Source organism: Lissotriton vulgaris, chromosome 5, assembly GCF_964263255.1.
Source record: "Lissotriton vulgaris chromosome 5, aLisVul1.2, whole genome shotgun sequence".
Classification (NCBI taxonomy): Eukaryota; Metazoa; Chordata; class Amphibia; order Caudata; family Salamandridae; genus Lissotriton; species Lissotriton vulgaris.
Genome location: NC_141693.1, coordinates 945802392 through 945827625, shown reverse-complemented (window position 1 = coordinate 945827625; position 25234 = coordinate 945802392). Strand labels below are relative to the sequence as shown.

The 25234-nt window shown below is 42.3% G+C and overlaps 1 protein-coding gene across 1 annotated transcript in view; it reads right to left on the bottom strand.

Annotated features, from left to right (window-relative positions):
• The window catches only part of TCERG1L (transcription elongation regulator 1 like), a 1282749-nt gene that overhangs the window by 1205262 nt on the left and 52253 nt on the right, over nucleotides 1-25234 (bottom strand). Inside the window, exon 2 of the mRNA XM_086920244.1 lies at nucleotides 13606-13752. Coding sequence (XP_086776370.1) covers nucleotides 13606-13752 — 147 coding nt within the window. The remainder of the gene's footprint in view (nucleotides 1-13605; nucleotides 13753-25234) is intronic.

The window sequence follows — 25234 nt, the reverse complement described above, 5'->3', positions numbered from 1 at the left end:
CAGCAGTGGGAGCACTTTCACAGCTCCTGCTTGCTACAAGCAGTGTGTGCTTTTACTTGGTGGGAACTTTGTTTTTTTCAGTGAATTCTATGATTTTTTTAAAACGAATTCCTAACAATGGCGACCCTGTAACCTTTGTTTTTTTAAGATAATTTCTATGGCTTCTAACCACAAAGCGTGTTTGCAGAGTGGTGGAAAAAGGAGATGGGGCCTCCAACCAGCTCTCAGCAATCCCGCTCTATGGGACTTCCTGGAGGTAACAGGAGGGGTTCTTGGCTTCCCCAAGGACCCTCAGCATCCAAAGGGATTTCACACCCCAACCAGTAGTTTACCAAGAGGTGCATTGGCAGAGTGGTGGGGATAGGGGGCATGGCCTCAGATATCCTCTCAGCAATCCTGCTGTGTGGGACTTACTGGAGGTCACAGGAGGGGTTGCTGGCTCCCAAGGCCCCTCAGGAGCCAAGGGAATTTCATCCCCCAGCCAGTAGTGCACCAGGAAGTGCACTTACAGAGTGGTGGAGAAATGGGCAGTGCCTCCCATAAGCTCTTAGCAATCCCATTGAGTAGGACCTATACAAGGTAACAGGAGGGATTGTTGGCCCCCAAAGACCCTCAGCATCTAAGGGGACTTCATCCCCTAAACAGGTGTGTGCCAGGAGGCAAATTTACATAGTGGTAGAGAAAGGGGATGGACCTTGAATCACCTCTCTGTAATCCCTCTGTGTGGGACTTACTGGAGGTAACAGGATGGGTTATTCATCTCCAATGGCCCTGACAAGCCAAGGGGACTTCATCCGCTGACAAGTTCTGTGCCAGGAGGGCTCTTTGCAGAGTAAAGGAGAAAAGGGGCAGGGCAACTTCCCCCTGGGGCTGAGATTTAGAAGAAAAAATTAAATTAGTGGAGAGTGGCCCCCCTCCTCCGGCCAATTTCAGCCCTTGGGACCCCATCCCCGGGGTCCGGCTGCTTTGTAATAGGGGAGGGAAGCCACGCAACCTCCATCTACAGGCCAATATTAGTCTCAGAAACTCATCCCCCGGTGCTAAGTGTGTTCAATTATAAATAATTTATTGGTGTGAGGAGCCTCGCAGGCCCCCCTCCATCGGCCAATTTTGACCTTGGGGAAACCATCTCCCAGGGCCTAGCCATGTATCTCAGGTCACTGAGTGTGCTACAGGACCTCAGGAGCCTGAATGCCCGCACAGTCCCTGACGGCTCCCCACTTCCTGCGGGAGCCGGCATTGCTTTTAGACACAGGGAGCTGCTAAGCATGCAGCTCCTTGTGTCTAAAAGTTCGTCTTTTACCCTGCTCACTTGATAGTCGTCAGGGAAACAGACAAATGCTCTGTTTCCAGCAAGCAGGAGCTTTTTACTGCTCTCGCTTGCTGAAAGTGGAATGTTTGCTGTGGCTTGACAGGAGCGGTTAAAGTTCCCGCCAAGCCACATCAAACAGCTATGTCCTGAGCGTGGGAAGCCCAGGACATAGTAGGAGCCATCCTTGGATTTGGTTGTCTCCAGGGCACATATGGCTCTACGAGGGGATTATAATTATAATTTGACTTGCCCCGGGCAGGTGGCATCCTTGGGCCGCCCGCATATACATTTTAATAGTGCCTCAGGAAGGTGGCGGGCTCTCTCTCTCTCTCTACCTCTCGCTACCTCTCTTCTTCTCCATGCCTTCCTTTATTCCATTTAACTTCCCCACCACCCCTCACATTATTTTGTCCTGCCTCACTCACTTGTAGTGTTAAGTCTGTATGCTTTCATTTCAGTTCAGGGACAGTCCTGAGTACATTTCCTCATCATATTTCTCTTCCTGACGATCACAGTTATGTTCAACTGGGATAAAATTGATCACTGCAATTGAATGCAGTTTTAAGAGGAATCCTCCTCAGAACATTAAAAGCAAACAAAACAGGTTAGTTTCAATCAGGTTTAGTTTGTCAGGTACTTGAAGACAACATGTTTCTCCAGGTGTCAATTACATGTATTCTCCTGTCCAAGCAGTCAGGGAGAAAGAAGGGACGGTGGAAGCCAAAATGAGAAAAAGCTGACGTTATTTGGTGTTGAGACAGTTCTTTAATGTATGTGACATCTTATTGACAAGGAGATGTCACAAAGGGAGCAACAGAAGTGTCCACATATACTTGTGCAGGTTTTCAGTTAAATAACGTATGAAGTTTACATTTCTCCTCCATTCACAGCAGCTCATCTCACCTGCCCAGGAACGTAAACTAGCCATCTTTCATCTCATAAACAGTGTTGCAAATTGAAAGTGACACACACGCACATTCTCATTGTAGAGAATACTTGCAACAATTATATTAACTATTAAAGACTATTCTTAAAAAAACAACAAGTGTTGTTATTTATAAGAACCACCAATGGTCTTTGACCCTCAGCCTTTGAACTACATCGAGTAGGACAAGACTAGGTGATACCCATTCCATTGACATCAGTACTATGAAGTGGGGGAGGGGATAGTTATTCTGAAATGTGCTTACACACTTAACCTCTTGACTGTAGGAGAGCCCAACATCCCATCCCATCAATATCTTCTCCAGAACGTACCTTTTTTTCTCATGTCGGCATGAGTCTGCTCATTGCAGCCTGTAGTGAAGTAGAGCATAGTCCAACCTGATTCATAGATGTACAGCACAGCATGTACAACTCAAAGAGAAGGTATTATAGATTCAAAGGAACTCCTCCCAATCATACGAGCTCACCAGTTCTCACAATCAGCATCACTATAGAGTATTTTGGGGGAATTGCCTTTGCATTGCGAAACGTGTACAGAATTATCTGTTGTCCAAGGCATAATATCTCCAGCATCTTCTAAAGTCTATGACTGTTAACTTCCTTCTACAGTGCAACTCACCAATTCATTAGTGTGTCACCTATTATTTCACGTGTACATGACTCATTATAACTACTTAATGCACATGTTGAAATCACAGTGCATAATCAGAAGCTGTTAATGTTAAAAACATACAGAAACTTGAAAATGCGAATGACAGGATCATTGATCACGTTGCTTTCAGAAAAACTACTGTCAGGATTATGCAGTGTACAGCATGTGTCTCTTGTTTATGAATAAGGCTCAAATTATGATCTGCATGAAGATACCAATTTGGGAGGAAACTCCTGTTTGCAGCCGATTTGGCATTACAACACAAGTGGATAGCTTACCTCCCACCAGATATCTTTGCCATGCCGGTTTTTACCGGATGTTTGTGGATCTTTGATTAAAAAACAAATATTAATAAACATTCCTACATGCATAAAGTAGAATGTTTCCCAGATTGTACACCCAGTAAATATCAAAACCTTTGCAATTAGGACTCACTGGATGTGCGGTTTGCAAGTTTCAGCCAGTATGCCTGCACTATTTGAGGACCTATCATAATCAGGCCTTACAGTGTAGTGCTGTTGGACATGGCAAAGTACCATATGATTTCAACACAAAAATTGAAAAGGACCTTCAATGTGTACACTGTGACACTGAAGTAAGCAGGAAATATGTACTAGATTAATAAATGCTTTCACTTGTGCTGCAGTGTTAGTTTTGGAGTACGATTTCTGTTATAATATAGGAATGTCCATTAAGCATTTTAATGTGAGAGAGTGAATGTATATATTGATGGTAGACAACAGGGCCTTATCCCAGTGCAGCAGAGCAATGCAACATGGTAAGTCTTTTGCCTCACATTCGATGTATTTATTGGGTGCATGGCAGTTATCTCATGCACCATGAATGCACAATCTCTGGCCCATCAGCATTAAAAATGCAGGTTTCAGCAGTGTGTTTCACTGCACACCATTCTTAAAGTATTTGTCGTGGCTTGCAAGCAACAGCAAATCTCTATGCCTACTTTGAATTTTGGTGTGTCCTGGATTTGTAACACTTAGGGGCAGAATTACGATTACTGGCGCATCCCTGCAAATTAGCAGGGATGCCCCAGTAATTGTGCGCTGCAGCTCCGCCACCCATGATGCACTGCATTTACAATGCTGCGCACCATGGGGCCAAAATGGCACAGATGCATCACACATTTGTGCCGTAAAAGCGGCAACGCAGCTCCAGCAATTCTTTGGAGGGCCCTATCTGTCCAATGCTGTTTCAATCCTTACGCCTGCTTCAAGCAGGCGCAGGGTTTTGACGCAGCATTGGCCTCAAAGTGACTGAGTAAAATCTTGTAGATTTTACTCAGCCACTTTTCGGAGGCCCCCCCCCCCGCGCAGGAACGCCTCCTTATGGCGCAGGGCTTGACAACGTGACGCATCTCCCAGATGCGTCCCGTTGTTAATACCCCGCACCATGGCGCATCTTTTGTGCCGCTGCTGCGTCACAAAAGTGACGCAACGGCGGCGCAAAAGAGGCGCAAGGGGCTTGTAAATCGGCTCCCCATTCTTTAAAGAGAAGGGTCAAAATGATAAAGCATGCAATGACAGTTCTTCCCATTCTTTTCAGGACTCTGGGGACAGTAGAAAGGGAGACAAAGGGACAGACTGAGTAATGCAGAAAAGATCAATCTATCAAGCAGAAAAGTGAAAATGGACGTGAAGCTGAAGTTAGTATTAAGAAGAAAGAGAAGGTTTGGACTCAAAATCTCACATTAAGAAAATGGGAGGGGTCGGTCTAGGAAACAAAATGTCCTACATATTACAGATACATTTGGGGAAATTTTTGTTTCTAGCACACTGGCTTACATTTTAAAGGCACAAATGCAGATAAGTTGAATTGATAATGACAAAAGTTCTGCTATTCTCTGTTCTACATGCCTCCTGATAAAAATTGCATGTCACTTGTATAGCTCGTCCTAGTGCCTGTGTCACAACACAACCCAAAACTCGACCTAGAGACATCATAATTCACCAAGGTGAATCCATGTTTTTTTTACAACCTGGCTAGCTAGCTCATCCTCACCCATCTACCCAGAAAACCTACCCACCCAAGGCATCTCTGAAAAATATACACCTGGGTTGGCCAGGATCATGTGACTTCTGTAGTTTTAACAAGGTTTGTATTCAGTCAGAAGCCCTTGCAACCCTCAATTATCTAGAAATGAAAATGTCCTCTCATTTCTGTGACAGAAAGCTCTTTAATTTATGGGGAGCTACAAATTAACTTCTCCCAGAACATTCATCAAAGTCTCCTGACAAAAGTAGCTCACTTGTGTGAGTGGGCCTAGTGCCTGCAACAGGAAAAGGCCCAAAATGCAACGTGGACAGATCAAATGTATCCACACCAAAAGCAACCCTGTTCTGCAATGTATTGGGCTGCAGGTTCAGGGGTCTAGCTAGGCCTGTAGCCAAGGAAACCTACCAAACCTGCACATTTCTGAACACAAGACACCCAAGGGTGTCCAAAGTGGTAAGACTTGCATGGCTATCACCATTTTATTTTACCCCAAATCCATTTCAAACCTCAAACTTTGTCCAAAAGCACATTTTCCTTACTTTTCGCTGATGGAAAGTTCTAGAATCTGTGGGAAACCACACATTTCCTATCTCCCATAATTTCCACAAGACTCCTAATCAATATGGTACCTCACTTGTGGGAGTGGGCCTAGCAGCTTCAACAGGAAAAGTGTCCAAAACCTCAAACTTTTGGCTCAAATCGCATATTTTCCTTGCAATTTTATGACATAAGGATCTGCAATCTACAGCGGTCTGCAAAATTCTTACTACCTAACATTCCTCCCCTTGTTCTTATTTGAATTTTAACCCAGTTGTGTGGCTGAGTCTAGTGCTCGCAACAGAAATTAATCAAACCAGGATCAATGGGAGTTCACTAGCAAAGACTCCAATTAACTGTGGTTTGATCTGTTGAAACATGAGTGAATTCTTCTACAGTGCAGTTATCATAAATTTTTTTTTATAAAAGTCACATGGAATTATTTTTTCCAAATAAATGTCTTTGTGCATTTGACAAATGTCTAGCTGTGAAATATATACAATACATTGCATAAGGTTAATAGAATGTCTTGAGAGTGGTCACTGTAATGTTAGGGCCGCCTTATACCAGGGATGCTCCATAATGCAAGGGATAATCACAACATTCTCAGGATGGCCAATGACATGCTAGGGATGGGCTTCAACATATGCACCACTGCTCAGTCTCTCACATTGACCTTGAACGTAAACACACACATTGTGTGAAAATGTCCTATCATGCCCCCGGTGAATGACCATGTGTAGCTTTGCACTGCCAACCAGACTGTTAGTGTGAGCACCCTCGTTCCATCGTCCAAGTCAAATGCAGTCTGGTACATGGAGCCAGCTCACTCAAAGCCAGCCATCTTTCTTTGGAAAAGCAAGACCCTTACCTTGCATAGATTGTGCCTATTCCAGCAAAGAGGTAAAATGAGCAGCATTTGGGTATGAAGTAACAAAACCACTGTCTCCCGGTGCTGGAATTTGTATAGGTCAACTATAGGAATGCTAATGTTTTTTCCCTTTATAGATGTCCTCGTTAACCTGGTCTCAATTGCATGTTTTAAATATGTTTGAGTTGAAAGTTTCTAAAGTACCATTGAGTGCACCCCATCTAGATTATGAGGTATTTAGAAATTGGTAGATATAAAATGTAGGTCAAAAATCTGCACATATGAATCCTCCAGTTCCCTAAGTTCTTTTAGATGTGCGGAACTGTGTGCTTCTTGGCTGGGGAGCCTCAGCTAGCTTAGGTTTCAGAACCTTTTCCTGGCAGCTCATACACCACATGCTGCCAGCTTATGAGTTCTGGAATCTCCACATAATTTTATGTGGTCCATTCAAAGATCATTTTGCCTATTTGGTGATTGTGAACGGGAAAAATGAAAAGATGGTCCAGCCACACAGGAGAAAACTCCCGCATATCATGAAGTTATGTTTTCGATATTCAGGAACAAATCAGTGTTTGAGTCAAAAACAAACAGATTGCATCACATCCCACTTCATTTACATTTTTCATCACAGTGGCAGAATGCTTAGAATATGGCAGGCAATGTTACTGATGGTTTGTACAGGTGGGCCCTCAGTCACCCCTCCGGATTAACGGACCCCCAGCCATGTTGCATGTATAAATAAAACTCACACCTCTACTTAGTACATGTTTGTTACTTCACTCAGCATCATTATCTAAACGCCTACGTTTCAAGGTAGAAGAGTCCTTATCGGAGAACGTTTGGATAGGTTCTTTAACAATGAATTCCTTTATTTGTGTATAATTCAAGAAAGACCTCTTTAAGGAACTTAATGGTCTTCTAAGACAAATGCATAACCTTTTACTTGAAGAGAATGAACTAATTTTGCGCATGTGGTTAGTTTCCAGTAAATTTAACTTATCTGTTGTAAGGGTGCAACATTCCTGAAGGGGCATTATGGACCACACATTCTTTGTTGTAGGTGACTGTGGGGCATATTACCAAGCAATAGCGATAATTATCGCTATTGCTTGGTTAGAGACAAAACTTTACCGCTGAGCTGCTGCGATTTTTATCGCAAATAAACCTTGGTATTACCAAGGTTTATCGCAAATGCGATAAAAATTGGCCGCAATGCATGAATATCGCTGAAAAGTCAGCGATATTCATGCATTACCGAGCTAATGCTCTTAGCCATGTTATCCACCTCCCATCGGATAACATGGCTAGGAACTGCTCAGAGCAGGTGTTAGCTTTTGGAGATATTCGCGAATATCTCCAAAAATTGGTAATAGGAGATAGCGATATTAGCAACTGTTTCCAGTCGCTAACATCTTGGCACGCCCACTTTGCATGTCATTAGTGATAAATATCACTGACATGCAAAGCGGGGTCCAAGATGGTCGCTATCTCCTACTAGCTGTCGCTAACTAGTGTTAGCGACAGCTAGGTAATAGGGAGATAATTATATCCGCTTTCTTGGCTTTTAAAGCAAAAAAAGCGGAGATAACCCCCCTTGATAATATGCCCCCAGGTTTCCTAAGGCCAAAAAAGCCTATCATGTTGGCTTTGATGATCTTATCAATTAATTTCCAAATTTTCAAAAGCTTTTTGTTAGAACTGCCCTTATAAAAGGTACGGGTGTCATTTGACAACTGCAGAGACATGTACTGACGACACGATGCACTGGTTATGACATTACTCCGTGTCTGTATATTTGCCAAATGCATATCTAAAACAAAAAATGCAATAAAAGATACTCAAACAAAAACAAAAAGGTACGGGTGTCATTTGGATACCTGGGAAAAATACAGTGACCAAGGGATTGTTGCCCTATGCAAAGTTGCTGAAAGCAAGCGGTATATTGTGAGGATATACTTTGTGAGGACAGCGGGGCGTTTTCTTTATGAGATTAGAGACATGATATATACTCTCTGGTATTTTCATTTGTGCATGACATTTACCAGTGTAGAGTGGGTCAATCTAAGGGGGGTACCGCACGTATTATTTCGATACAATCTTCCAGCTATACATGTCATTGTTTAAAGAAGCCTACTGATGTCTTTTAATTGGGTATTCGAGCATTGCTATCATTACCCTGTTCTTTAGGAATGAAGGGTTTACTTATCCATAAATAATTATGACATATTTTATTAAGAACTTCAACGTTTTTGCGCAATTGCTTAAAAAACAACAATGTTATGATTAATAAATATTATTTTTAGTTTGGTTGACATGCTGTGCTATCATGGTATTAATGAATATTTCAAGAAAGGCCAGCACCATGTCCCAGTATCAGCACAGGTAGCCTGACCTAGGGTCAGGCTGCCACTGGCATTCCATCCAGTGCCCCATCTCTGATAACCATTACCCCATAATTATCAGGCCGCTGATCATTGTTGTCTTAGATACCACTAGATACAAAGGATAGGATATGAAAATGCATGTTCATTGCTAAACTGAAACTTTTGATGCATGGCTCGGATGGCTCTGATGCCAGACACAAGGGTCTAATGGAGGATAAGAAGAAAGGCAGGAGTCAACTGAGGCCAAAACAAGCTATAGGAAACTGGTTTGAGGCCTTTTCAATTTTATCAGCAGTAATTATGGAGAAGTATATAGAGTAAGGCCCAGCTCTTTTCCAATAATTTAGAAAAACACACAATGAGGTCATCTAAACTGGAGGCATTGGTTGGATCCTTTACGCTGTGGAATTCCATTAAAAATGGCCATGTGCCCACATTTATTATGGGATCAGAAGACAATCAAGTTGTGAATGGGGATATGGGAAAATTCATTTCCCTCACAATGGTTGCTCAGATGAAGCAATGCATGATCAGAGGCTTACTAAATCTCATTCATGCCTAAGCAAGTGGACCTTCAGTCAGCCCTTTTGAACTCTGTGTTGGGCAGTGTAGCAGAAAGATACATTGAAGAGGTAAGTACAAAACATATTTAGACTATTCAATGCTGGCTCCTACTCATGGCAAATGACCAGCGAGTTGACCCACAGCGGCTTGAAGTGTGGTGCTTCTCATCCAGCATCCAGAATCAGCGTGCCAAGGGGAACAGAAGGGTGCACCCAGTCTCTTAGCCACTGACTAGTGTTACAGGATTACAAACAGCAGCCATCCCAGAAAAAGACTTTCCCAAAACAGTCAAGATTGTTAAACAACCCTAAATGCTTTGCAGTAGGTAGCAGCTGAGCTAGGTGTCTTACTGGCTTAACAAGACCAGTGGTGATAACCATTCAAGGAACAGAATTGGACATAGTTAAGGGTATCGTAAGAATGCTGGTGACAAGACCAAGGCTCTAAGATCTGAGACTGAGTTTGTCTTCATAAGCGAAAAATCAATGGAGGGGTGAGCCAAATCCTGCTTGGAAAGATTAATTTGACAGTCAAAGTCATCCCTACAGGGAGGGTTTTTGACAGGCAGATGGCAAGTGTGGCCTCCAACATTACCCTAAAACACCGCTTGGTGCTGTATCATGATTGTTCTGCCATAGAGCCAAACACCTGGGTTTATGAGCTTAAGTAGTCTAAAATTCAAACATATAACTCAGAAATTCTCAGAGTTAATTCATAAACTTAACGCAGAACAAGACCGAAAAAGTGAACAGATATTGCCTCTTTCTATTATTGATTTGTTCTGGCTAAAGTCCCTACTTTTAACTTGGAAAAAGAGGTCTGTGTTTAAACTTTAAATGTCTCAAGCACAGAAAATATGTTCTCAGCTCTGCTCAGTGACATCATGATGCAGCCTTTGGTGAGGGTGAATAAGGGCATGAGATAAGACATGCAGAAGTAGGGAGTTCAAGTACTTGGCGCAATTCAATAGCTCCTTAATTTGTCAATTACCACGGGCCTCCAGCTCTGATTTGTGCTTATTTAAGGATGCCTGAGGTAGGGAAGACTTTGCCATAAGTGTTTGGAAGGAATGGTGTGTCAGCAAGTGGCCTAAGTGTGGCAGAAGAGGAAGATCACATTGAACATCATAGCATTAGAGCTGCTCCTCATAGTAGTTGAATTCCATCTCTGGCGCTCCAATCTGTCTGATAAGAGAATCCTACTATTGTCTGTTAACATGGCGGTAGTGCAAGCTATTAATACCTGGTCTGTACCTGTCCCACATTGCAGTGTTATTTGAGAGAGCTGGAGAGGGTGTGCCTGAATAGGAATGTGGAGTGCAGGGATCAGGATATAGAGCATGACATGAATAGGATCACTGAGGCATTATTTCATCTCCATTGGCTGTATTGCCACATACGATCCCATTGAGCACACCTTTCGCACCACAGCTTTGGCACCTACTGCACTGGACCAACATATCTTGACACTAGGTGAGCTATCACTCATCCTGAAAACATGGGTGTTGTTAGACCGGGCACCATTGGCGTGGGTCTCCCTTCCATTTTTGCTGTTGCCTCATGTATTTTTGCTGGTGTTAGATGATTTGGGCACTGTGCCACTGCTATCCAGTGCCACAGTGCAAGTGCTCCCTATTGAAAATTCTGGAAGATCTTCACATCTTTATTTCTTTGTATCTGAACTTTGCCGCATTTCCCATCACTGCGACATTGCTTGTCGTGGAAGCGCAACGCAACTTAAGGTACATTGACGCAGAGTGTCGCATCTAAGAACTGAACTAATCTAAGCTTAAATCTACCATCTACCATAGTGTGTATTTTTGTTGTTTATGGTCTTGTGGTAACTCTATATAAAGTCTACTTATTTTTGATCATCTTTGACAATAAATTAAATGTCGGGGCAATGGTCAACGATCTCATTTCTTCAGGCTTTTTCCTTCTGAAAAAATCTTCCCCTTTATACCCCAAGAGCTTCAAAAAACAGTGACGGTAGCGCTCTTTTTGTCAAAGCTTGACTATTCTAATGCATTGGGAAATGATAAATTTCAACTACAAAAATTGCAATCTCTACAAAATGCGGCAGACAGACTTCTTTTGGGGCTGCACAGAGGACAGCCAACATCAGCCGGAATTAGATCACTCCACTGGTTGCCCATTAAACAGCACATTGAATTTAAATCTTTGACATTGGTACACAAAGCAATAAATGGTTGGAGTGCAGCTGATCTTAAAAACTTTTTGCATCATATGTTCCCTCACGAGTTCTCAGATCGGCCACTCAAGGCCTTAAAAAAACTGCAAAGTTCAGATGAGCTAGATGGGGGGGCCGAACCATAACACACTGTGCGGCTAAGCTGTGGAACAAACTGCCTCTGTCCCGGAGACGCCAGCCAAATCTCCAGCTATTCAGAAAACATCAGAAAACCCGGCTTTTCACAACCACCTAGGCTTTGGCCATCACTCCTATTCTACTTTCACACTCCAGCGCCAAGACGCTTCGGCATTCAAGCGCTTTATAAACAAATAAACATAAACCTGTGTGGTGTCCATTTGTAGTGTTGCCACTTGGTTACTCTATTTGGTCACAACTGCTTAACTTACAATGCCTCTGAAATAAGCCTTGACTGCTCGCGCCAGATACCTAGACGGTGAGCAGGGGTTATTTTAGGAGTGTAATCCCCTTATCCTGACTAGAGGAGAGGGTCCCTATTTGTCACAAGTGCCTACCAGTGCCAACTAGAGACCCCCAAATCTAACAGGTGGGTTACAAGAACTGTGTCCACATGTTCTTAAGTGTCTGCTGCAGGAATCAGAAAAGCCTCAACCTTTAAAGCAAAAGTGCAAAACTGTTTTATGGATTCAGAAGGAAAAAAAAGAACCATATTTGGGTACGAAAGCTCTAGGCCTGGGCATAATGTAAATGACACCCTCTTATTTCACATGATTTCTGGATTTTTGTTTTACGCTTCTTATGGGAAATTCCTGAAAATATGATATTATGCTGCTTTGTGTAATGGCGCTCCAATACTGGTAAAACGTTACTGGGCAATGTGCCATTTACAGTAAAAATTTACCATGAACGCACGCGAACTACAGAACACGAGTACCTGTTGTTCACCGTGTTTTTGTTTAAATGCGTTCTCAGACCAAACATGTATGCGAGGCCGGATTTCATTCTAAAATACAGAGTGAAATGAGAAATCTGCATTTCGAGTAACTACGTAATATTTCCCATAATTTTGTTGACATTTTGATTATTTGCCCAAAAGAAAACTATGCAAATTTTTCACGCCCCAACAAGACACCCAGCTGACGTGGACCACCGTGCAAACTGCAGGGTCTGGAAGACCCCACCTGTTCCTTTGCTCTCAGAGCTGCACTTAAGTGTTGGGTGAGGTCGAAGAATAAGGAGCCCGACCACAGAGCCCCCACTGAATTCCAAATGTTGTGGGACATGCTAAAATGTGTGCGCATTGCCACCCATCCAAGTTATGCGACATTTCTGTTTTCTGCAATCTTAATTTCATCCTCTTTTTGGTGCGTTTAATTGTGGAGAACTAATTGTGAGATCGAATGGAATATCAGCATGCAAGCCCTGTGTATGGATGATGTAACCCTGACATTAGGCGGGCTACAGATAAGGATTTGAAGATCCAAAACTGGCCAAGGGGATCAGGTTAGATATTGCAGGCCCTAGGGGATCCTGCTGTTGCCCGAGCATACTGAGACTTGCGGACACTGGGAACAGGTTATTTGTTGTTCCCAACCCCTGAAATGGCATTAGTGTAATCACAAAGTGGAATTCAGTCTGCTGCTCTCTGGACACATAGACAATTGTTATTCACAAACTCTTTTAGGATTGGGGCATCTACTTCAGTTTTCAAAGTTTGGCTCACCCCAGATAAGATGAGAGTTGGGATGGTGGGAGTTAGACTGATACAAGCTGTAAATTAGACCCAAACATATTTTCATCTATCCTCTGGCTTGTTCCAGAGGAACCACACTTTATGCTGCTTGGACAAAGATTATTACATTGCAGTGGCTCACTGTGGGAATACATAACTTTGTTATGTTGAATAATAATGTGTAATGTTTTTTATGGAGCCCTTCACTCTGATTTTATGACATTTTAATAATATTGTGTAATCAATATTTGTTGGCAACAGCAAGCATAAATAAAAACTTTAAAACGTATTTTCTGAAGGTGACTGTTTATATGTGCACTGTCTACAATTGCCAGCTTCTGCACATAATTCTTTTTGGTAAATGCTTAGTAATTTAAAAACACAACAATATCTTAAGGCATAAACTGAGTTAACAGCTGATATTACCTTGCATTTTGGGATCCTCTTTTTCAACCAACGTTTTGCAGCACGGGGTTGGACAGTGGCTGTGAATACATGTGGAAACACTGGAACAAAATCCACACCAGACGAAGGCGAAAAACCAATGACTGGAGAGTGTGCCCCGATCACCCACTGCAAGAAGAAGTGACGATATATCGATCAGAGAAGCCTTCCTAAATCAGACGCAAGGAATCAATACTAAGGAGCAGCATTATTTCTTTTGTGTGCAAACTGTCTTAGAATAGCCAAAAAACAAGCATTCATTTACGGCACACATTAGGCAGGCAATGACTCCTTTAACACTTGTGTACAAAGACAGAACTAATAATGTAATGCTGTAATATATGTTGTAATCAGTATCTGAATAGTTATTTCCAGCATAGGTTATAATATTATCACTTATTATGTTTAGCCAGGGTTTTTTAGAAGAAAAGAATGATTCTTATCAAAAGCATATTATATTGGAATATGAAACGTTAATATATATATATATATATATATATATATATATATATATATATATATATATATATATATATATATATATATATATATATATATATATATATATATATATATGTGACTGTGTCTATATATACATATACAGACATACATATGTACAAACGCAAATACATATATACTAATATTATATATATGAAGAAGAAAGAGAGGGAGGAGCGTCTGGAACAGCACAGCCTGTGACCCCCGCATCTGTCCCTTTTTTAGACGAGTTTCAAGTGATACGAGAAACGTGGGGCAGAGGGGGGAAAGCCAAAGCACCAGAGAAACCGCTCCAAAAAAAAGAACGCAAACGTCGGACGGGGAGGGGTGGGTGGAGCAAGCGACAACACCGCCTTACCAAGAGTGACTCGGAGCAAGAAACAATGGAATCATAGGTAGAGAATGAATTGGAAGTCCTTACAGTTGTGAATCTAACCCCAAGGAAATTAAAACCTGTGGAAGAGGAGGTTCTACAACTTGGACTTAGCTTCTGCCCAACAAAGGCAGCGGAATATACTCAAACCCAAATTGACTTATTTAAATTTGGAAGAAAATTAAAATTATTGAAATTCTTTAAAGGCAAAGAAAGTATCAGACCAAGCCCAAACATGAGGTCTATGAGTTTGACTGATGAGTTGACGGCGGGAGATATTGAAATACTGGCAGTCATGGAGGATTTGGCGGATATGGGGAAACCTGCAACACTAATGCCATCATCAGCACTAGAAATAAGGAGAGCTGGAATTATACAAGTGAATCCGGGTAGCCCTTTCTTTACTAAATCTAAATTTTGTCCCATGATGCCGACGAACTCCATTGATGTATTTACTGAGGTGACAACAAGGGATCTTCTAAAATTGAGAAATTGTAAGAACAGATCAAAAGTGAGAGCCAATATCACAGAGGACCACAGAAGAGCGATTGCAGATCTAAAGCAGGACAACACTATTGTATGCAAACCATCCGACAAGGGTGGGAATGCAGTGCTGCTGACAAAGGATTATTACACACAGGAGGCCCTAACACAATTGGGTGACACATCCAGTTATATCAGGGTGACGAAGAAGGCATTCGAGGACAGTGTCAGCGCATACAGAGTGTTCCTGAATAAGTGTAATTACAGAGTGATGCTAAATAAAGATGAACATGCGTATTTGGAATGCAAATATCAATTCTTTGCTGAAAATTGAGACAATCGTGTGGGAGTTGGATATGATTATGATAACGCTTGACATCTCAAGTTTGTATACCAGAACTGACCATATGCAGTGGATGGAAGCAGTGAAATGGGTTCTTGGCACTAATCCTATCAACTAGGCCGAACATAATGTAATGCTACTGGAGTTTGTCCAATTCTGTCTGAGCAATAACATCTTCCTTTTTCAGGAACAATTCTTCAGGCAAATCGGTGGAACCGCGATGGGCATCTGCTTCGCCCCCAGCTACGCAAATCTTTTCGTTGGCTGGAGGGAGGAGCAGGTGGCCTGGGTGGATGGGAACATGGTTTGGACCCGTAAGGTCGTGAGTTGGTCATGGTATATAGACAATCTTTTTATTGTATATAGAGGCACAGAAGAATCAGCCAAGGCATACATTCAGATCCTTAATGACAATAATTTGACCTCACATTTTCAGGGGAAATTAGTACAAAAATTGTAAATTTCCTGGACTTGAGGGTTTTCCCTGCGGGGGACAGACTGTGCATGTCTTTGCACAGGAAACCAACCACAGGGAATTCTATTTTGCACGCCAAAAGTTGCCATTCAGAAAGAACAATTGATAGCATACCATATGGCGAAATCTTAAGATTAAGAGAAATTGTACAAGGGCGTGTGATTTTCAAGTTGCTGCAAAGGAATGCATGGGAAGGTTTGAGGCTAGAGGGTATAGCAGGGCCATCCTAGAGAAAGCAAAAACAAAAGTGGATAAGATTCAAAGCGAAGATGTGATAGTGCCAAGTGACCGAACACCAACCAAGAGAAAGTAAAAAAGTGTAAAAGAAAAGTCATAAAGTGATACCGTGAGGATGATAACTAACTACTCAAGTGATGATTTGAGCATAAGGAGGATCTTTGCCAATAATTGGCACATTCTGAAGTCGGACCCAATAATAGGTAAGGATTTACCAAGAGCCCCTCTTCTCACTTTTAGAAGAGCCAGATCCTTAAGGAGTAGTTTGGTACACAATCACTGCAAAAAGGAGATCAGAATGTCCCCATTTGGGAGGTTGGTAGGGTTCTACCCATGTCTTAAGTGTAGGGCCTGTAAACACAGCTGTAAAGTGTTACAATATCATATACCAGGCGTTTAAGAACCGGTTAAGATCAAAAGCCTGCTGAATTGTAACACAAGCCACACGGTATTGGTCTGGTGTGTCCTTGTGGCTTGCGCTACATAAGAAGTACGATTCACCCCACTAAAATAAGAATTCTGGAAAATCTCAGGGCCCTACAGAATAGAGATCCCACATATCCAGTGGCCAGGCATTTTGAGAAATTTCATGACAGCAATAGAGATCTTTTGAGTTTTTTCTGTATGGTTCAAGTGCCCCAGAATGTGAGAGGAGGGAATAGACTCTTACAGCTATGCAGATCAGAGTCGCGGCACATCATTGAGAATCAGACCAAAAGGCCAGGTGGCCTAAATAGTGGTGAGGAGATGGCCATACATCTGTAATGCCACCGTAACAATTTAATCATTTAATAATCTGCTATTCATTTGTTATTAATTTGCTGTGCTGCCCGCACAGTATATTGTATGAATGTTTAGATTTGCTCTTCATTTGTGATTCCTAATAGTCACCAGTACCTGATTGCAGAAACTACAGATGTATTGATACCAGTGTTGAAGTTAATAAGGTCCATTGAAAAAAATGGGTAGCAGTTACTTGCGTATACTTGCCCTTCCAGGGCGATATGTTTTACTTTGTTTAATGTTTATGTTGAATCACACGCAATACTTATAACAGTAGAAGTATGCTGTTTATAATGTGGTTTGACATTTTGCTATATTACTATATATTGTTTAGTAATGGCCGATACCTTTGAGAACAATATTAGGTGTCCCTTGCTTCTGTTTCTGTTTCATGTGATGCTGTACATAAACTTGCCTCATGGTGGAGCCGGCCACTATTAACAAAGGCGGCAAGCCGAAACGCATCTAAGATGTATATTGAACCCAAATACAAATCTAGGGTTTTATGTTCCTGGAAGTGCTTTTGCATTTTTGCAAGTGAGCTTTGGATTACTCAGATCCGCGCTGAGTCTGTCACGCGCTGCACAGCACCCAATCGTGAGTGAAGGGAGTGCATGGCGTACAGCGGAGCATTGCATATATATATATATATATATATATATATATATATATATATATATATATATATATATATATATATATAGAGAGAGAGAGATAGAGAGAGAGAGAGAGAGAGAGAGAGAGAGACAGCTTGTGTGCCCTCTCGAAGCTCAAGGGCATTGGGTTGTAAACATTTTTCACACGGCAGCTCGGGCCGTGGTAGAGGAGCACCATTTACTACAAGACAGAAAACTGGAAAGGCTTTGGAGTGAAACTTCTTTTCTCCGCTAAGGCATGCTGTACCCGGATTAATCAGCCCGCTGTATTGACAATTCTTGCCTACTCAAGGTTTTAAACAATATGCGAAAATTAACACTGAGAAAGCGAACCTACTTAAGGTGACCACTGAACCTCACCTGCCTGGACTACAACGACCATCATGCCTTCCTGCATCTGTTGTGTGCCATGCCCACTGTGGGCGTTTTTTTCATTAAAACTAAGAATGAAAAAGAATCCAGGTGAGCCTTCGAATTCTTTGTGTGCAGCCCATGATTATGAGGCGTTCAGCCTCGAAACGCGTCGGGATGGAAGCAATAAAGAAAAGGATGCAAAAAGAGCGCGCTGCAGTGAGGTGTAAAGATTGGATGGTAAGGGACAGCTTGTGTGCCCTCTCGAAGCTCAAGGGCATTTGGTTGTAAACATTTTTCACACGGCAGCTCTGGCCGTGGTAGAGGAGCACCATTTCCTACAAGACTGAAAACTGGAAAGGCTTTGGAGGGAAACTTCTTTTCTCCGCTAAGCATGCTGTACCCGGATTAATCAGCCCGCTCTATTGACAATTCTTGCCTACTCAAGGTTTTAAACAATATGCGAAAATTAAAACTGAGAAAGCGAACCACCTACTTAAGGTGACCACTGAACCTCACCTGCCTTGACTACAATGACCATCATGCCTTCTGGCATCTGTTGTGTGCCACACCCACTGTGGGCATTTTTTCATTAAAACTAAGAATGAAAAAGAATCCAGGTGAGCCCTCGAATTCTTTGTGTGCAGCCCAGGATTACGAGGCGTTCAGCCTCGAAACGTGTCGGGATGGAAGCAATAAAGAAAAGGATGCAAAAAGAGTGTGCTGCAGCGAGGTGTAAAGACCGGATGGTAGGTGACAGCTTGTGTGCCCTCTCGAAGTTCAAGGGCATCTGGTTGTAAATATATGTATATTGGTGTTTACAAAACTTTCCCTGGCTCAAGAAGTCAACTGTCTGTGTCAGGACCGTCGAGAAACACTAAGGTCCCACAAAACGTATGGAGCAAAAGGCAGTGGACAAACTACAAATGCTGGCAACGCAGGAAATGCAGTGCCCGGAACTTCAAGCGGCAACAACCCAACAAAACAAGGCCATTGGAAACGATACTAGAAAAAAACAACAAGGAAATCGAATCCAAATCCATGATCAATCTTTCCAACTTGAAATTAACAACTGCAGAGACGGCTGTCTTAAATCTGGGGCTCTCATATTGCCCACCGTGTAACATGAACTACGCGGATACACGAATGGACATTTACAGATTTACCCGCAAGTTGAAACTGAATACGTTTTTTGAACAACATCCAAAGAAAAACACACTTTCTGAGGTTGCACCAAGTCCAACTATGAGCACTAGCCAAAGCCAGGCCACATTTGAGACAATTTGGGAGTTACAAAATGAGGGGTCAAGAGAAAATGCAACAAGGATAGCACAAACCTCCAATGGCCAATTTACTACACCATTCAAAGCAAAATCAACATTCCAACCAGTCATGGTTCACGATAACTTGGATACTTTCCAGGAAATAGTGGTACAGGACATTAAAAAACTATATACCGCCACTAATAAGAAAAAGTTTTGCATTTCCAAACAGAATAGATGTTACAAACAACTAATTAACAAATTACAAAACGATCATAACATCATCGTGAAACAAGCAGACAAGGGAGGGAATGTGGTTCTTTGGCCGAGAGACATGTACTTGAAGGAGGCGGAAGCACAACTAAATGACACCACCTGCTACCGCAGAAGTAACATCCAAGTTGTGAAAGCTACGTGGGTAGATCAATACCACAAGTTGCAAGCATGGAGAAGTGCGGGCCTCCTTTCATATGAGGAGTTCCGCTTTCTGAAAAAAGAGCATCCAGTCATTCCCGCATTTTATTTAATACCCAAAATTCACAAAAATACAGAAACACCTCCAGGCCGGCCCATAATTTCGGCTATTGACAGTTCGTTGGAACAAGTTTCCAAGAACATAGACTTCTTTCTACAAGACTACGTCAAGTCCCTTAATTCCTATGTGAAAGACTCATTTGGTTTCCTCAGCAAAATTGAGCGTTTTGTTTGGGAAGCAGACATGGTATTAATGACTTTAGATGTCACAGCATTGTATACCTACATAAGACATTGCGATGGACTCAAGGCTTTGGAACACTATCTTAATAAATGTCCTCCGAACTCGATGGCACACAACAAAATGCTATTGGACATGACCAAGATGTGCCTAGAACAAAATTTCTTCATCTTCAATAGGGTTATTTACCAACAGGTCAGAGGTATGGCGATGGGGGCCTGTTTCTCCCCTAGTTACGCGTGTTTACACGTAGGGCTATGGGAGGAACAGGTCCTAGCTGGCCAACACCGTGATTTCATTTTTAACAATATTTCACTGTACCTACGCTACATTAATGATGTATTTCTTGTTTGGAAAGGCAGTGTTGATAGTGCTAAAGCCTTTGTAGAAGTAATCAATATAAACAACATCAATTTAAATTTCACTTCTAACATCAGTTCCATCTCTATATGTTTTCTAGATGTAGAGGTATTTGTGGAAGGCAGTAAATTGTGCACCAGACTATATAGGAAGCCTAGTGCGGGTAACACTATTTTACAAGCAAATAGTCAACACCCAGCACACCTGATCCGGAGCATTCCCTTTGGAGAAATGCTCCGGATCAGAAGAATCTGCAGTACAGAAACAGAATGTGCGGCTGCACAGGAAGCTTGCAGATTGCGCTTCCTTACCAGAGGTTACTCCAACACCAGTCTGGTGAAAGCTATTCAGCGGTCCAATTCTGTCAGCAGACAAGAAGCCTTAGTTCCTAAAGACAGAACCACCATGAAGGATGACCAACAACAGGTTGGGGTCCAAGCAATTTCCCCACGTGTTATTTTGACCTATAATCGTCAGCATGGAGACCTTAGAAAAATCATATTCAAAAACTGGAATTTAGTGCAGAGTGACCCTGTCATCGGGCACAAAGTGAGCAATAAGCCTATGCTCACTTTCCGTAAATCCCCCTCCATGTCCAAAGCGTTGGTCAGTAATACCATTGAACCTAAGGCTTCGAGCGCTTGGATGGCACTCAAAAAAGGTTACAAAACTTGTCCCCAATGCAAAGCATTCAGTTTCGGCAGCAATCGGACACATTTTAAGAGCCCTTTTCGTAAAGAACCTACTGCCATCACAAAGTGGCTCACCTGCAAAACAGAATTTGCTATCTATGTGTTGGAGTGTCCGTGTGGGCTACAATATGTGGGCAGTACCAAACTGCCCGCCCACAAACAGATACTCCAACACATACGGGCAATCTCGGGACACGACTAAAATTATCCGGTTGCCAGGCATTTTGAAGTTAAACATCAAGACATACCTGATCAGCTCCAGTATTTTGTGATAGATGCAGTAGAGGCATCAAGGAGGGGAGGTGACCGTGAGGCCAAACTCCGTCTCCTTGAAACCAGACAATATACTGGAGCTCAACACAAAAAATCCGAACGGATTAAATGACAGGGAAGATCTTTATACCTGCATTTAGGATCATATAATATGCCCATAAGACCTGTCTGGATATTGTCAAAAACTGTCCTGGTTTTAATTAAATTTTTCTCTTTCTTATTGAATAATATTATGAAATGTGGTGACTCTCTTGGATATATTCTGTAACTTTTTAATCCTATTATAAAATACTAGGAATCTGTTGTCTTTTACATATTTATTACACTTTATAATAATATTTAGCACAATCACTATTTTGCACTTTACATGCTTTAGCAGGCACTTTCTTGTGGCAGGCCCACTTGGGCTCTATTCTTATTTTGAATTATTCAAATTAGATTACAACTATTTATATTTACAGACAGTTCTCAATTCCATTTTTAGCATTGTCTAAAGACATTGGGATCACGGCGTTTCTTGCACAGTATTTTTACCATGTTTATTGTAAACCATGTTGCACTGTCACTTTAAATTGTCTGCGTTATGGCAAGCAGTTTGTCATGTGATCAAGCCTCCTTGGAGGCAAAACGCGTCATGGCGGCAGCGCTGGCATCTATTGAATAAATCACGCTTTGCACCAGCAATAGTTGGGTCCACTCTTCGTCATTTGTGCAACCTGGCAGTGTGATTCTGCGACGTGTGGCGAGTTTCCTGAATATATATATGAAACCAAGACCTGCTGCACACTTATGTAAAGGTTCAAGCAAAATAGATGTCACAATGGACATAAAGTTAAAATTCCATGGGCGAAGATGTGGAACACCAGTATTTCGGTTCCTCTTTTATTGTTCATTAAAAGCCAGCCGACACGTGTTTCGTCGCAAGAAAACACTATTTCCGCGACTCCTCAGGGCTGGGGAGGATACAAAATAATGGATGGAGTACTTAGTACCAATAAGAAGACTTCAAATAGTGACTGTATATGGTGGAAAAATGTGTAGGGTGAGTGAATTGTGAGTTAGTAAAAAGTAACACAGTAGTGGAAGCACACAACACCAAACCTGGTACCTGTGAACGTAGTCCTGACAAGTGCAGGGAGGGAAGTGGGTCGACGGTGACTATATAATTGTGGTATTTACAACACTTAGTCTATTCACATATTAATAAAACATTTTTTCGAGTGACGCAAATGGGCGTGGTGAATTGTAAGGGTAAGGGTATCATAGATAATGGTAGAGATTATAATGTGGATGGGAGAGTAAGGGAGTGGAAAGGAAAAACAGGGCTTTGGGATATAACCGGGGGTGTGCATCCTACTTGTAGGTAATGGATATGAAACCACAGGTCTGTAATGCCACAAAGGGGAAAAGGGAGAGACAAAGGGGAGCATAAGAAGGAGTACTACCGATGGTAGTTTGGGATTTGCATTCAATAGGATAGGGCCCCTAGTGGGGGGCGCATTAATTATCGCATGATGGAAGGAAAAGAATCCCACTGCGGTGCCGGTGATAATTCCAACCCAGCTCCGCTCGAGACCGGGTTAAAGTATCTGTCAGGATACAAGTTGAGTAATCCAGAAGGGAAGTTTTCCAGCGGGTATGTGGAGATTCTGTAAATATAAGTTGAGCGTATCAGGTGCTAGTTCCTTGGATTCAAGGTTAGCATTATTTATTCTTAGAATTTCATAGAACTAAAAAGGCTTATTGTGTGACTCACCTTTAATAAGCAATATTGTTACGTGTTACAATCCTCAGGGAGAGTAAATCAGGGGTGTGTATCTGTCCACGTATATACAGCGCGGGTAGTGTAGAAACTTTTGAAGTAGATAATCCCTGAGGTAGTCGTCAATATGTAGCAAAAACATCCACGTAGAGAGTACAATGTAAATACAAGGGAGGAGAGAGAAGAGAAACAAAGTCGGAAAGTCAATGAGGCGGCTGTTGTTGTCTCACATTAATTATGTAATGAGTTAAATCAAGTGTAATCACTCATACTGTCTTGGGTTAAAAACCTATCCTAATGAGGTTGTGAGAATTGGATCCAAACTGTGTTTCAAGAGTGCCAGAGTATTAATAGTTGTCATCATTTGCTGATGGCAAAAATAACGCTGAAAATATAGGTGTTTCACCGTTAAAGTAAAATGATTCCTGACTTCTCTCCGATCTTTTAGATCAAGTCGTAGACCATAATTTATAATATGCGAGAAGTATTTCCAAAGAGAGTTGTTTATTCTGACCCGTATCAAGCTGGATACAGTGCCAACAGTGTCTGACCGTGAGCGATTCTGATCTATGGGAGCGTAGTTGATACGAGTGAAGAAAGTGCGGCAATGCGATAACAAGTTTCACACTCGCGGTGCTAGTGGGAAGAGAAGGCAGTAGTCTATAGTTGCGCTCGCTCATCAACTCGTGTAAACGTGCATTAAACATTACAAGTTTCGGCTGTCACGAGATTGACACGCAAAATACCCTGGTTAATTATAGCCATTTCAGCATGGAAACGGCTATGCACAGCAGTATAGCTTACCCGTAGTGCGGGGAAGATTCCAGCGGCGTAATCGCTTGGATTCAGGTTTTGGTTCCGGGTGCCGTCACGTGTCTCAGCACCCGGAAGTAGATTAAATACACTGCATTGAGGACCCGGATTGTGGTATCAAGAGCGCTGACTAGCGTTTCTCTAGTTTCACTGCTGCTCTGGGATATTGGTAAAAAGGGGGGGCGGTTTACGGGAATGTAAAATTAAACGTAAACACACGACGAGACAGTGCAAGGGCATAGTGGGATGTATATATATGTCATTGCATGCATTGTGAGGTGGAATTAATGTACGTAGGATACAATCAGTTTGAATATAGGTTTGAAAAGAGTAGGTTCATGCTATATAAACAAACACAAATTTTTTTCGGAACTTAAAAAAGATTCACAACATTATTCTCAATAAACAGATTAGCATCACAAAACCATTATTGCCATTATTGCCATTACATAATACTTCTTTGCGGACAATTTTTGCACGGTTGAGCGGAAAGATGAGAATCTAGAAATATATACCTTGAGGGCATATTCAATTTAGTACCTTAACATTGCCTCATGTAGGTCTCATATTGAGTCCTCATACATTGGATCACTTCTGGGTAAGGACCTCTCAATTTCATGTAGTAGTGCTTGGTAACGCCCAGGAAGAGGGAAAGGGGGACCTGAATCAAAGGCATGTTCGTTCACTAGTCCCCTAAAAAATATTGCATCTCCTGGTCAAAGTTCAAGCCATGGTCAACACTCCGGAGACGGAGAATCCACATGGCTTCTAAGCGTCTAAGTCTGAGTTCCCTATTACCACCTCTTATCCCTGGTGGTTATATATATATATATGCTGGGAGTTGGAGTCCGTCAAAGGGGGACTACAAAGAGGTGTTCACGCTATTGGTGGACTCTGCTGGGCTCCCACCAATGGGAGTAAGATGGATCATTTGAATGCCGGCAGGTGTCAGTTTCTGGTGTTTGGCATTTGAAAAAGTCACTTAAGACGAAACGCGTCATGCCTGCAACGCTGCAATAAAGATTTCCTCCTTGGCTCCCCGGTGTGTCCCCCTGGTTTCTCTTTCTGTGGAGTGAGGAATTGTCTTACGGATATTGTGCGCGCTATGCCCTGAGCGCGCTAGGGGGTCCCGTCTCATCTGTGACCGGAGCTACAAGGGCACCCGCCTCACGGCTTTTCTTGGAATCCAAGGTATTGGAAAGCTCTGGCCCCCGCACGAAGGAACATTGTGCACACTGCTGAGAACCTAGTCCGTGACTACACGGCGAGACCTGGACATTGTTGCTGAGTCTCAGGATTCATATGGACCTTCATTTATGCGGTGAGACGTCTAAGGGGGCCCGGGAGGGGTCTTTGTGCTACGAGGACACTTGTCATTTTAATCTGCACCTACACTCGGCATTTCTCTGATCGCCAGCACTCACCATGAGTTACAGGGGTTCAACAGCCGAAACACTTACCAGTAAGCCGAGACGGTGCATGCTGGGAGTTGGAGTCCGTCAAAGGGGGACTACAAAGAGGTGTTCACGCTATTG